The 14,284-nt window shown below is 44.6% G+C and overlaps 1 protein-coding gene across 3 annotated transcripts in view; it reads left to right on the plus strand.

Moving 5' to 3' along the window:
- Positions 1-11,830, plus strand: part of SQOR (sulfide quinone oxidoreductase) — a 46,662-nt gene extending 34,832 nt beyond the window's left edge. The window contains exons 5-9 of one of the 3 annotated variants that reach the window (XM_024761352.1): positions 2,010-2,219; positions 7,503-7,686; positions 9,710-9,777; positions 10,064-10,242; positions 11,479-11,817. In XM_024761352.1, the coding sequence (XP_024617120.1) occupies positions 2,010-2,219; positions 7,503-7,686; positions 9,710-9,777; positions 10,064-10,242; positions 11,479-11,536 (699 nt within the window). In that variant the 3' untranslated portion in view covers positions 11,537-11,817. Of the gene's footprint in view, positions 1-2,009; positions 2,220-7,502; positions 7,687-9,709; positions 9,778-10,063; positions 10,243-11,478 lie in introns of all 3 variants that reach the window. The other 2 variants (XM_024761350.1, XM_024761351.1) reach the window with 2 other exon arrangements.
- The last annotated feature ends 2,454 nt before the right edge of the window (positions 11,831-14,284 follow it).

Genomic DNA, 14,284 nt, shown 5'->3' on the forward strand with positions numbered 1-14,284 from the left:
TTTTTTTTTTTTTTGCAGTACATGGGCCTCTCACCGTTGTGGCCTCTCCTGTTGCGGAGCACAGGCTCTGGACGCGCAGGCTCAGCAGCCATGGCTCACGGGCCCAGCCGCTGCGCGGCATGTGGGATCTTCCCGGACCGGAGCACGAACCCATGTCCCCTGCATCGGCAGGTGGACTCTCAACCACTGCGCCACCAGGGAAGCCCGGGATTTCATTTTTATCCATGTCAAAATACCTTTTTTGTTTTTAAATTTTTATTACATATGTACAAAATTATGTAATTGGAAATTTACAAAATAGAAAAAAAGGAAGAAGTCACTCATAATCCAATTGCTTTGGTATAGCTGCTGTCATCAATTTGACATGTACTTCCATTTTTTTTCCCATACATATATTTTTAACATGGTTATAATCATACTGTACATACAAATTTATATGTATTATATGTTATTAAATAGTCTTTGTAATATACTTTTTAAAGTGTGTATAAAAGTCTACTGGTGAGGGGCTTCCCTGGTGGCGCAGTGGTTGGGAGTCCGCCTGCTGATGCAGGGGGCGCGGGTTCGTGCCCCGGTCTGGGAGGATCCCACGTGCCGCGGAGCGGCAGGGCCTGTGAGCCATGGCCGCTGGGCCTGCGTGTCCGGAGCCTGTGCTCCGGGACGGGAAAGGCCACGGCGGTGGGAGGCCCGCGTACCGCAAAAAAACAAACAAACAAAAAAAGTCTACTGGTGAGATATGTTAGAGATTGTTTAAATATATCCGTGCATTTGCACAGTTAGCTGCACATCGTTCATGTTTGTACATGATAATATCCTCAGCTGCTCCCACTCAACTTCAGTGTTATGAATATATTTTGGCTCTTATTATATATTCTTGGATGTATGATAGGCAAACCGCCAACTCTAAAGACAAAAAATTGTTCACTTAGAACTTTGGACCTTAGTGGAAAGAGATGTTTGGGTGAGGATGCTTTCTCAGCGTTCCTCAAACACCTTCAGGTGTCCACAGCTCAGGTACACCTGATGAGAAGCTGTGGAGAAGCTGCTGTCGCCCTCCTGCCCATGTGTGGGATGTCACAGTTGGTTTACCAAAGCACGGTTTGACTTGAGACAGTGACAGGATTCAAAGCAGCCTCTGGTTCTGTAAAGGGACACGTGGGCAGAAGGGGAGGGGAAGGTGGGACTGAAGAGGTGTTGAATGTGTGCTTGGAGCCTGGCACTGGGAAGGCCTTCCCCTGGGTTATGTAAACCTGCCCCAACCCTGTGGGGTGGGCAGTTAAGGAACAGGTCCACCATCACTGCTGTTTCTAAGAAAAGGTCACTCCTGGGTCATGAGAATTCCAGGTTGGCACAGCCTTTTGAGGTTCTTACCCACCCATCTTCTTTCAAATAGCGTGATCCAGGTGAGCAAATCCTAAAAGGAGCTGAACAAAAGAAAAGAGTCAGAGGTTAGCTTTCTTCCCTCCTGGAATTCTCTTTGCATAACATCTCCCAAGTCTTAGATGGCCCGAGAGGAAGGTTCTCTTTCAGGTGCCTTAAGATCTTAGGCACTTGGGAGGATACCAGCCTCTCTGAAACATATGAACAATACTAGAGCGTACGAGCCAAGCGGACGGGAACTTTGTTTTGTTCACTTCTGTCCTCTCAGCACCTAGAACAGTACCGGGCCAACTCTAGGACCTCATTAAATGTTAACTGAGTGAATCAACAAATGAATATATGAATAAACAATTCAGTTCTATCTTCCCTTGGACTTGACTTTCATCTCTGGCCCTCTTTGAACAGGGTCCACCTCAACACCTGAATCAAGTTGCACTTAGTTGCTGTGTCACTGACAGAAAATGTGGAGGCAGTGGATTGGTCCACAGCTCACCCACCAGTGCACAATGATGGAGAAAGCTGGCGAGGTCTCTTCTGAGGATTTTAAGTCTTGTCTAGGTTAAAAAAAAAAAAAAAAAGGGTGGCCAGAGTAATACTTTGATGTTGGTTGTTTCTATTCTTTTTCTCAGACAGGGAAGCGATCCAAGGCCAATATCATTTTCAACACTTCTCTTGGAGCAATTTTTGGGGTCAAGAAGTATGCAGATGCCCTGCAGGAGATTATCCGGGAGAGGAATCTCACCGTTAACTACAAGCAGAACCTCATTGAAGTCCGAGCTGATAAACAAGAGGCTGTTTTTGAAAATCTGGACAAACCTGGAGAGACCCAAGTGATTTCAGTGAGTGTGGAGGTGAAGCTGTCAGCTGAGCAGTGCCATAGATGCAGGCGGCGCTGAGGCCCTCACTTCCTTGTCCGTCATCATCGTGTGCTTGGGAGGCTGGTTACAGTGAGCATATTAGGGTTGCAACAGGGGAGACGGTGGACCAAAATGGGTGGGGAAGAGAAAGAGATAAGAGGCTGTGTCTATGGGAGGTGAGGAGCGTTCATCTACCAGTACCAAGTGAATTTTTATGCTATTTTGTGTGTACTTCCTTGGCATTGAGTCACTTGAAGCTGCCAGAAATATTTTACAATTTCACTTATTGCCTAGAGTTTAAGAAAGGCTCCTTAAATGCAGGATTTGGTGATTGTCTCAAATTATGGTTTGTGAGAGTCAGCCCTGCTTGTGGGTAGTTCAAGAATGATGGGTATCTTTCAACTGTGGAAGGGGCTATCTTTAAACATCTTTTACCTGTGCCTGAAAGGAAATGCTTAAAAGTCCTTGAAAGATCTGGTGGAGCCACATCCTGCTTGGAAAGATCTAGCCTTTGTATATGGACTTGGCTTCTATGTGTCTGTGTCTTCTTCTGTGAAGTGTGGGACTAGTACATTAAGAACAAGATGTAAAGCCATCTGGAGAAGATGCATGGAAGCATCATTTGTTTATTGTCATTCTGGCAAGAGCTGTTACTAATGAGGAAACAGTACATAGAGTCACAGTTTATTCATTCAGCATTTTTAGAGGAATGAAGGAGTCCATAAAAGGAAATTTTGAAGTGAACCAAAGATGAATTTTGTAAACATCAAAACTTTACATGTTAAGCTTCCTAGTACAAACTCTTTTTAAAATGTATTTCACACATCTTTCCTTTCTTAAATGGCATGTAATGACTATCATTTAAAATGCTGCTAATGACTCAAGGTCATATTTTTTTAAAACTTTTAGTTAGAAATAATCTCAAACTTAGAGAAGTTGCAAAAATAAAAATTGTGCAAAGAAGACTATATACAGACTTTACCTAGATTCACTTTATTATAGAGTTTTACTCATTGATTTCACTTTCTGTTTCTCTCTATATGTAAGTATAATGTAATGTAATATAATATATTTTCCCAAAGCATTTAAAGGTGAGTTATGTACATCGTACAACATGGTCCTTTACCCCTAAATATTTCACTGTAAATTTCCTAAGAGATAGGAGTATTCTCTTCCATAACCACAGTACAGTTATCAATTCAGTAAATTTAGCCTGGATACAATATTTTAATCTATGAGTTACAGTCCGGTTTTGTTGATTGACAAGTAGCATTTGTAGTGCTATCCCCTCCAGGACAGAAGCTGGTATAATTGCCATGTCTCTTTAGCCTCTTTTAATCTGGAATGTTTCCACAGCCTTTCTTTGTCTTCCATGACACTGACATTATACAGCTCCCTCCCACCCCACTTTTATTTTTTTAATAGAATGTTCCTCATTTTGGGTTTGTTTATGTTTTCTTCTGATGAGTTTCAGGCTCTGCTTTTTGGACTGAAATACCGCATAAGTGGTGTGTCTTTCTAGGGCATAACATGGGAAAGCACACAGTGCTCATCTGCCCCTCGCTGAAGATGTTCATTTTGATCGCCAGTCAAGATATGGTCCACGGCTTCCCTGGTGGCGCAGTGGTTGAGAGTCCGCCTGCCGATGCAGGGGACACGGGTTCGTGCCCCGGTCCGGGAAGATCCCACATGCCGCGGAGCGGCTGGGCCCGTGAGCCATGGCCGCTGGGCATGCGCATCCAGAGCCTGTGCTCCGCAACGGGAGAGGCCACAACAGTGAGAGGCCTGCGTACCGCAAACAAACAAACAAACAAACAAACAAACAAAAAACGGTACAAAAAGATATGGTCCAGTTTCTCCACTGTATAATTATTATTCTTTTTCTTCCTTGCTAATAATAAGGAGTTTGGTGGGGGTGAGGGGGGTGCAATTTCAGACCACGCAAACACCCTACTCTGTAAAGTTTCCCACTAGATTTAACATCCATTGATGATTTTTGCCTAATCCAGTCTTTACTATGATGGTTGCAAAATGATGTTCCAGTCCAGCATTCCCTCCACCTTTACTGGTAGACTCTTGGCATCCTGTCAGCAAAAGCCCTCTCTTCTCAATTAATTAATTAATTATTAGTATGAACTCATGAATTTCTGTTTTTTCCCCCAATGGTTTATAATTCATCCCTGTCCTTAATTATTTTGGTGCTCAAGTTGTCCCAGATTTGGTCAGTAGGAGCCCTTTCAGGATGGCTCCTATGTCGTTGTGACATGTCCCCATCATATTTTTGAGCACTTCCTTGCTTTCTGGTGTCACAGTATGTCTCAGGCTCATCTACTTGCCCCAGTTCAGGGTCATAATTTTGCATAGCTCTTGCAGATTTATGCTCTTAGGGCCTACTGGGTTGTTTAGAGCTAGTTATCACCTTACAAAAGAGTCTCAGACTACTCTGTTATTTGATATTGTGTGTGTCCGCTTTGTGGTTTTCCAGTTTTCTTTTTTCCTGCTGTCAGGTAGTTGTGGCTTTGGAAGGTCCCTCCAGCTTCAGCTCTTTTAAATTGCTATTTCTAATTTTTTATTGGTTGGAAAATGAGATAGCCAAACTCATTAAATTTTATGTAAAGTAAAAGCAAATAGGCTATGTGTGTGTGAGGGCCCACAGCATACTTTTATGAGCAAAGTGTATGAGCTTGAGTGCATGGACTTAATTTTGTTATCTGGGCCTTTTTACTTTGGTTCTCAGCTGTGCTGTGGATAGTTGAGGCTGCAGATAGGGACTTGCATAAATAAATGGTTATGGTTCTTCTAAAGGGTTTATAAGGAAAGAAGATTATTTGTGCCCTTTTGAAGTATAGGATTTTAGGTAAGATTTTCCCTCCAGACCCAATTCCACTGTTTAAAATATGAATTTCAAAAAATCGACCAAAAGTCTTTAGAGCAGTGGCTCTCAGCCCTGGCTGCACATTGCAATAACCTGGAGAGCTTTTAAAATGTGCTGATGCCTGGGTCTAACCCCCAGGGATTCTGGTTAATTGGTCTAGGGTGTGGACTGAGGATTGGGAATTTCAAAAGTACCCCTAATGATTCTCTTGTGTAACCAGGATTGGGCACCACTGCTGTAAAGAATTAAATGTACCCAAAAGCCTATAGTCTCTGATCCTTCATAGAGAGCTTGTGAACTGGTCCAAGTTTCCTATGTTTATAAATATCTAAACTTTTTTTTTTTTTTTTTTTTTTTGGCGGTACGCGGGCCTCTCACTGCTGTGGCCTCTCCCATTGCGGAGCACAGGCTTCGGATGTACAGGCTCAGCGGCCGTGGCTCACGGGCCCAGCCGCTCCGCGGCATGTGGGATCTTCCCGGACTGGGGCACGAACCCGTGTCCCCTGCATCGGCAGGCAGACTCTCAACCACTGCACCACCAGGGAAGTCCTAAACTTTTTTTATATCATGGAGTCCTAGAACTGATGAGATTTTGGAGATTGTCTAACATAGTGCATTTCCTTATAGATGAGGAAAGGAAAGGTGAAATCACTTTCTAAGTAATAGCATTTCATTTTTCATTGTAAACGAACCTGTTCCTTCAAGCCAGAGCTTCTAAGACTATCATCTACAGGTTTCATATGTCAGAATCACTAGGGGATTTTGTTAAAGTGCAGACTGCTGTTCTTCTCCCACACCTACTGGATTGGGATCTGGGGGTGGTGGGGCCCAGGAACCTGCATTTTCCACAAGTCTCCCAAATGCTGCTTATGAACATTAAAGTTTATATTCTCAATAGATGATTTATGTTAATGAAGGATAACCAAGTGATTTATCAGATTCAGTTTATGGAAATAATGGATAAAGAACAAGCTACAACTGAATGCTAATGTTAATTTTCAGCAAATCTATAATGCAAACCCCAGTAGTTCTTTTCTCAAGTAAAGCTTCATACCTTTATGATGATTATGTGGAACTATTTAACCTTCCTCCTAGAAAAGATGTATGAAATTCATGTGTATTTGTGAAATTCAAGCACAGTAACTTTAGTAAGGTTTAGTCCTCAGCTAAAAAATGTGGTCTGGTTAACTGCAGAGATACAGACATGGCCTTAATAATTTGGTGGATGACGGTTCTTGACCATTCCATCTGCTGTCCTGCAGACATGTGGTCAGTCTCCATGTAAATGAACAGACCCAGCCTCAGGGACCCAGGCCCCAGAAGAGCCACCCAGAGTACTTCGCAGAACACTGCCCATTTGCCCCACTCCTTCTACCTTAAGGTTGATTAAGCTTATAATTGTCTGAGAGTGGGAATAAATACAAGTCACCTTCCTAACTCCCTCTGCTGCCAATGACTGCCAGGCCCTGGTGAGGGATCAGAGCTCCTTATGGAAACCAGGGGTTGTTGACTATTACAAGGTTAGGATTGTCCTAAGATGCTAAAGTTTTCGCCGTAATGAAATGTTTTGTGAACATTTAAATCAATTTGATATTGCTAGATGGAGTTTATTAAATGAAGGGAATAAAAAGGATAAACTGCAAAATATCATGTAAACAAAAAAGAACATTACATAAACAAAAGAGTTAAATGAGCCATCAGAATTGACCAGGTTTGGTTAGTGCCCTATTGCCAAGGGTAACCCTGATACAGGTTTTTGGAAAAAAAATCCGCCCTGCCTCCCACATGGTTCAATAAACCCAACACTGAATCAGACCCCTCCTTCTTCAAAGTGCTAGCCAATATTCTTGCCACCTTTATTTCTCCTTAAATTGGCGTTTTGATGGTTTCCTTTATGTATTTTGAGTGTTGGCCCACATTTGGGAATGGTGCCCACTTATGAGCTCCTAACATGGCCTTTACAAGTTTCAGGTGCTCTGAGAACCTCTTTGCAGAATAAAACTGAAGTACCAGACTTTTACAAGTCGACAGATGAGGGTCAGGGCGAGAGCAACTGAGATACAGCCCCTGCTTTGTTTTAGTAATAAATAGAAACATCAATGAGTTCTTTCAAAATGTTAGTGAGGTTCACTCCAGTATTTCGGATTCCCCCATGCCTACTGCCCAAGGGATCACGTGCCCTCTGTACAGGGAGACCATGTCAGTTATTTTATCACCACATTTGCACGGGAGCGTGTAAAATCTCGGAGTGGGTGTGGATCAGTAATGAGCACTTACAGTGCTCCGTGCAGCCGTAGTACAGTGTGTGGATTAGGGAGTTAGGACGGGAGCTTGTGGGGCTATAGAAGTAACAGAAGAAACTCACATTTGGATGCTCTCCCTTTTCGTAGTATGAAATGCTTCACGTTACTCCACCAATGAGCCCACCAGATGTCCTCAAGACAAGTCCTGTGGCTGATGCTGCCGGCTGGGTGGACGTGGATAAAGACACTCTGCAGCACAAGCGGTACCCAAACGTGTTTGGGATCGGGGACTGCACCAACCTGCCGACGTCAAAGACCGCTGCTGCTGTAGGTAAGACCACGAGTTGTGTTTCTTCCCCACTCAATGTGATGTCATCCTCAGGCACCGTCATAACGAAAACAAAAGTTGGGCACAAGTGGCATTTCATTATGTGCTAATGATATTAATGAAGATAGATTTCATTCTCTTCATTAATCATGAAGAAACTTTTGTGGCCTAAAAATGACTTTGGCCTCCCCAACACAGAAGCAAGTTGTCCGTGAACCTAGTGTTGTGTAAAGAAGAAAGTATCTGTTGAGTGCTTAGCACCAGAGTAGCACGACCTCATCTGCCTTTTCTCTGTCAGAGGGGTGGTTTTCAGGGGAGGGGGCATTAGAGAGAGAGAGGTACCGCTTTTCCAGCTCTCTAGAATTCTGTTACTTCTCATACTGCCGTGCTCTCATCCCTGGCCTTCTTTGCCCCCGATGCCGGGCAGGGTGGCTATTTTTCTTCTGCCTGAAACACCGTAAAACTAGGGAAGCATTTGTTTCCCCAGAAAACACATGCAAGTCAATGAAAGCTTGCAGAGCAGAAAATTGCACTAAGACAGATACAGTGGAGAGTGCCCTGATTGGTACATGATTAAGGCCTCAGCCTGGGAAACTAAATTCATCACGTCGATGTTCTGCTCTAGCAGTGATGGAGGGAATTGCCTTTTAGATTCTGTTTTCTGTAGACAGGGACTGTCTTCTTTAGATGCTATGAAACACGGACCTCCCTGCTGACAGGTATGGGAGCGTTTTGTGTGAATTACACACCTGCCAAACACGTGTTACTTCTGCTTGACTATGTCAACCTAAGAAAGACTTTCTAGGAAATCCATTGAATGTATTTTTCATTATTATTATTACTATTTTAAAATTTATTTTTGGCTGCATTGGGTCTTCGTTGCTGTGCGTGGGCTTTCTCTAGTTGCGGCGAGCCAGGACTACTCTTTGTTGCGGTGCGTTGTGGTGTGCGGGCTTCTCATTGCGGTGGCTTCTCGTTGCAGGGCGTGGGCTCTAGGTGCGCGGGCTTCAGTAGTTGTGGCACGTGGGCTCAGTAGTTGTGGCGCACGGGCTTAGTTGCTCCGCGGCATGTGGGGTCTTCCTGGACCAGGACTTGAATCCGTGTTCCTTGCATTGGCAGGTGGATTCTTAACCACTGTGCCACCAGGGAAACCCGTCTTTTTCATTATTAACAGTAATTTTCCCCCAACTTTTCATTTCAAAAATCTCAAATCTATGAAGAATTTGAAAGTACAGTGAATACCCATATACCCTTCAGGTATTAACCAGTTATTAATATTTTGTGACTAACATAATAATTAACCAATAAATTAATATTTTGCTTGATCACTATGTACATTTTTTGGTTGAGTCATTAGAAAGTAAGTTTTGACATCCTGATACTTCACCCTCAAACACTTCAACCTCTATCTTCTAAGAAAAAGCACTTTCTCCTCTATACTCACAAGACCATTATCATATCCAAGAAACTGAACATTGTATTATAAAATCATCAATACAATCCAGTTTGAATTTCTCCATTTTCCCTAAAAATGTCCTTTATAGCTTTCCCCGCCCCCCGGCCCCAATTCCCCTTAAATTCATGAGCCAGTCAAAGGCCACACTCTGTATTGGTTGTCATGTCTCTTTGGTTTTCTTTAATCTAGAAGCCTCTGACTATTTTTTTTTTTTTTTTAACTTTCATGACGTTGGCATTTTTGAAGAGTCCAGGCCAGTTATCTTGTAGAATATCCCACAATGTAGAACCTTCTAGTAGTTTTTGATGATCAGATTCAGATCATACATTTTGGCAAGACTTCCACAGTGAGGCTGTGTACCTCCCACTGTGTCACCTCAGGAGCCCCTCATGTTAGTTTGTCTTGTCCCTGGTGAAGCTAGATTTCATCACTGGGTTAAGAGTTGTGCTCTAGTTACAGTCTAGAGGGATGGGGTCTTCTTAACATGTTCACATTAAAGTTATTTACAAATTAGTTTTCATGGAAAATCTAGTTGCTTATGTTTTTCTGACTTCTCCATTTCTCATGTAGCTGCCCAGTCAGGAATACTTGACAGAACAATTTCTCTGATTATGAAGAATCAAACACCAGTGAAGAAGGTTTGTACGCCTTGTAAGAATCACTGTCTCAATTTACCATCTTCCGTTCTGCATGAAAACAGTGTTTTCCCACAATTTTGCCACTTCTTTAATTTCTCTAATATGGGCACTTCAGTTTTTGCCTTTAGTGTATTATATAATTTCTATTTTTTCACTGTACAAAAAATTAGAATATACAAAAAAAGAAAAAAATTACAACTGCTCAGAGTAAACAATAAATTCTAAAGTATCTACATAGCACCGTGAAAGAAGCCACTTTCCAACTCTGTCTCATGGCCAATTTCAGTATGATGGCTACACGTCGTGTCCACTGGTGACTGGCTACAACCGTGTTATTCTCGCGGAATTTGACTACAACGCTCAGCCCCTGGAAACCTTCCCCTTTGACCAGAGCAAAGAGAGGCTTTCCATGTACCTCATGAAGGCTGACATGATGCCGTTCCTGTATTGGAATGTGATGCTAAGGTCAGTGCATTGCCTGGGGGAGAGGCACAGCTGTTAGCAGATCGCACTGACTTGTGCAGGGCGGTTGTTTCCAAAAGGCCTTCCAGCTTCAGGAGATATGACCCCGAGCAGGACTGTCGAAAGGGAACCACCTTGCTGTGCCAGGTCTCATAGATTAGTGATGGCCGCCTGAGAAGGGTTCTGAAGCCTCGGCCAGATGTGGTGGGAAAGAGGCTGCCCTGCGTGAGGGAAGGGAGCCCTAGCACAGCTACCACCCACAGGGGATGCAGCCTGTTGTCTCCATTATTGGCAGTGACCGAGTCTTCTGTCTTCCAGTTTCTGGTTCTCTCTTGCTGCTGGATAAATAATAGTAATCATCATAGTAAGTCACTTTGACATGTCAAGTACTTTATCATCTGCTACCTTGCTTTTGTTTTTATTATGTTATAGGACAAAGAAAACATAGCGATTAAGAGCATAAGCTTTGGAGTCTGACCTTTGTTTGAATCACGTGTCTGCCATTTACTAGCTGTGTGTCCTAGGGCCAGTTGCTTAAACTCTCTGTGTTTTAAGTTTCTCATCTGCAAAATGAAAGTAACATTGTCTTCCTCGCAGGATGGGGAAGAATGAGACAATACCTAAAGAGACAGCTACACAGTAGGCATTCAAGTAGTAAACAGAGTACCAAACTTAATAATTCCTCATTTTCTGTTGCAAAAAAAAATGATCTCATTTGACTTTCCTAACCCCTTTAAGAAAAGTAAGTCAGAATATCGATACCAGTGTTTTTCAGCCAGGGGTGGTTTTGCTCCCCAGGGGACCTTTGACAACATCTGGAGATACATTCTGTTGTCACAACTGGAGGGGATGCTACTGGCATCTAGTGAGCAGAGGCCTAGGATGCTGCTGAACCGGACAGCCTGCACCACAGAGAAGTATCTGGTCCAAAATGTCAGTAGGGCCGAGGCTGAGAAACCCTGACCTATACTTAATTCACGAGCAGGTGAAGGTAGAAGGGATTGCAGTGTGCATGTAGTAGGGGCTTTGTTTGGCTGAACCGAGTCAGCGTGTTCAGGCTCACATAGCAAGTCAGTGTCAAAGCCAGGACTTGTCCCCTCCTAGTCCTGGGATCTTTCTACTTCGCTGTCAGTCTTGCTGTATGGCCTGATAAGTGTTTTGTGTGAGCAGCCGCCAGGCTGGCCGAAGTCACCCCCATCTTTTCCGACGCAAAGAACTTTTCTGTGTCATTTCTTACAGGGGTTACTGGGGAGGACCAGCCTTTCTGCGGAAGTTGTTCCATCTGGGTAGGAGCTGAGGATGGCTCAGCTTCTGGATGGCTTGGAGGGATGGCCATCCATCCTTGGATGGCTCCTGGACCAAAATCACAGCCACTGATTGACCGCGAGCAGCATGAAGAACTCAAAATCTAACCCCGTAAAGCATTTACTGCTGGATGATGGTGACCAGATGCCTCCCTTTTCAGTCCCTCTGGACAGCCACCATGCAGGCTGCCCAGGGTGAGTTTGATTCTTTGGAAATACGCAAATGAAAGAACAGACTTCTATTTTTTAAATAAAAGCTTGCCATTGATTGACATTCTGTGAGAAAATTCTATCTTGACTAGTGGAATGAAAAGTTACGGCCCTGGGGAGGAAAAGATGGTGGTGGTGGGTTAGCTTACCTGTTATCTACTTCGAGTATTCAACTGATAGCAGGCCTAATTTCTCCAGAGCCTGTTTGGATTTACAGAAAACAAGAGTCATTCCAGGGAGAATAGTATTTCAAACAGTGTCTGTGAAAGCCTCAAAGACGTGCGGCCTAGAACTGGTGCTGCGGGGGCAGTGGACCGAGAGCCCGGCTGCTGGCCCTCTGCTCCGCCACCATGTTCACGCGGAGGCCACGTTCTCCTAGCCAGTGACTGATGCGGGGAGTGGGGTGGGTACTCGTGCTGGCCTATTCCTACAGGATGTGGAACTCTTCTTCCTGGCAACTTTGGCTCCAGGATTTCCCATTAGCCTGGCTGAAACTTTCTCGGGACTGCGTCGAGCCTGAGGTGGTTCTTTCCCATCCCTCCTTCCTTCCCCTCCTCCTTTCCCAGGTGTCCCTGCCGAATCATGGTCTGAAAGCCCTCCCTTGCCTTCTCCTGTTCCTCTTTCTTTAGCCTTGACAGACATTTCCCCCAATAAATCTCTTGCAAATCTAATTCTCTCATGGCCCCTGCTTTGCAGAGAACATACACACAGCGAAGATGGCGTTGATGCAGTCCCAATTCTGGCCAATAAAATTTTGAATGAGGTCACATTGGAAATATTGCAGGAAGTAGTTGCAGTTTATTTGAAGTTCAACAGCAAAATCATTTGTTCCCAACCAGTTTATTTGGAAGCTTGCAGTTTCAGTTCAGTCTGGTATTTGAAAGCTTTGCATGTTTCACATTTATTTATACACTCCACCAAAGGGCATTGCTTAGCAGTCTATGCAATGCCTTAGATTTTCATAACAGTTTAGAGTTCAAACCTAAACTGTTACCTAGTTTAGGTAACAGTGTTACCTAGGGTTGCTAAGTCTCTCTGGTTTCCTGAAGTTCCCTGATGACTTGAGAAACTCTGCTTAGGCATTCATTCATTAATTCAGCAAGGATTTACTGAGCTGCTACAAGCTGCCAGGCACTGTCTTGGCCCTGGAGATGCAGTGGTGAACCGACAGATCACGGCCCTGCCACAGTTTTGTGGTTCCTAAAGGATAGTTTCCTCTCCTTTCCCTGGGATGCTGGGGAGCTTGCCGAAAGAGGCCTTGCTCTGATTTGGGAAGTGGACTTTCCTCAGTGGCACAGTTCTGAGGAGGAACGGGGTACCATCCCAGCAGCAGACCCCTAATCTGGCACTAGAAGTGGGAGATGTTTTCTGCATGACCACACATCTTCCTGTTTAACATATGTTATTCTGGCATAGCTATCAATGACGCCCCCTTTCACTCTCCGAAATGTCCTATTTGGAGCATAGATTATACTGACCACTGTAGTGATCGCACTCAGCCCTCCCACTCTCACCTCAGTTCTAGAATGGGAGAGCAGTGCTATAATAGGTGGCACTGCTTTTCCCTCTGTGCGGCTCTGAAACAGGCAGAGGTGGGGTGTTTCTGCCCTGTTCTCGGAGTCCCTGGGCCTTTACAGAGTTCCTGCCTGAGACCGCTGCAGCCTGCCTCCTGGTGGGCTGCTGAGTCAGCGAGAGCTGGGGGCTCTTCACCCCAAATGATCTTTCCCTGCAAGGTCCAAGAAGTCCTGGGAATAACCAGCCAGGACTCTCTCCCTAAACGTGGACAAAAATGTATTTTCAGAGAGTGAGGCTGTGTCTCTGGGAATGGCTGAGGCTCCGGGGTGAGTCACTGTGAAATCCTTCCCGGGGTGAGCTGGAGCTTCTTGGGTCTGTTTATGATCATGCATTCCGAATAAACCTCCAAGCATCAGGAAACTGCCTCAGTTCACATTATGCTGGGCAGAATTTACTGCCGGGGCTGGAGGGAGCAGTAACCATTATTGGTCAGTACACTGGTCTCCAGCTGTTACTCCTCCGAGCTGGGAAAGATCAGAAATGTGCTGAACTCCAGAAAAGTCTGGCCTTTGAAACCATATCTCCTTAACCACGAATGTGGGATCGGCCGAGGGCGAGGCCCTTCTCTGGGACTGCCTCAGGTTAGCCGGGTCAGCAGCAGGAAGTGGGGAGGGGTAAGACCAGGATAGGTGGTGGTTTCTCCAAAGGTGGTGCCTGGGGCAGGGTGAGGTTGCTGGTCCCACCCTGTGGAGGGCTCCAGCTCAGAGGCTGATGCCTGCAGAGTGCAGAAGTGACTCAGGGCTAGGACTGCTGACTTGGGAAATCCCTCCTTGCCCCCCCACCCCCACCCTTGGTGTCAGCCCGGGGTGAGCTGTGGATATAGTGAAAACAGAGCTGGGTGGCAGCTTAGGGACCATTGAGATACAGGGAGGGAAGTGAGACTTAAGTCAGCAGGGAGAGCACAGGGTTTCAGATTTAGTTGGTTCTTATTTATTTATTTCTTTTGTATTAAAAAC

This window comes from Neophocaena asiaeorientalis, unplaced genomic scaffold (genome assembly GCF_003031525.2).
Source record: "Neophocaena asiaeorientalis asiaeorientalis breed wild unplaced genomic scaffold, Neophocaena_asiaeorientalis_V1.1 scaffold713, whole genome shotgun sequence".
NCBI lineage: Eukaryota > Metazoa > Chordata > Mammalia > Artiodactyla > Phocoenidae > Neophocaena > Neophocaena asiaeorientalis.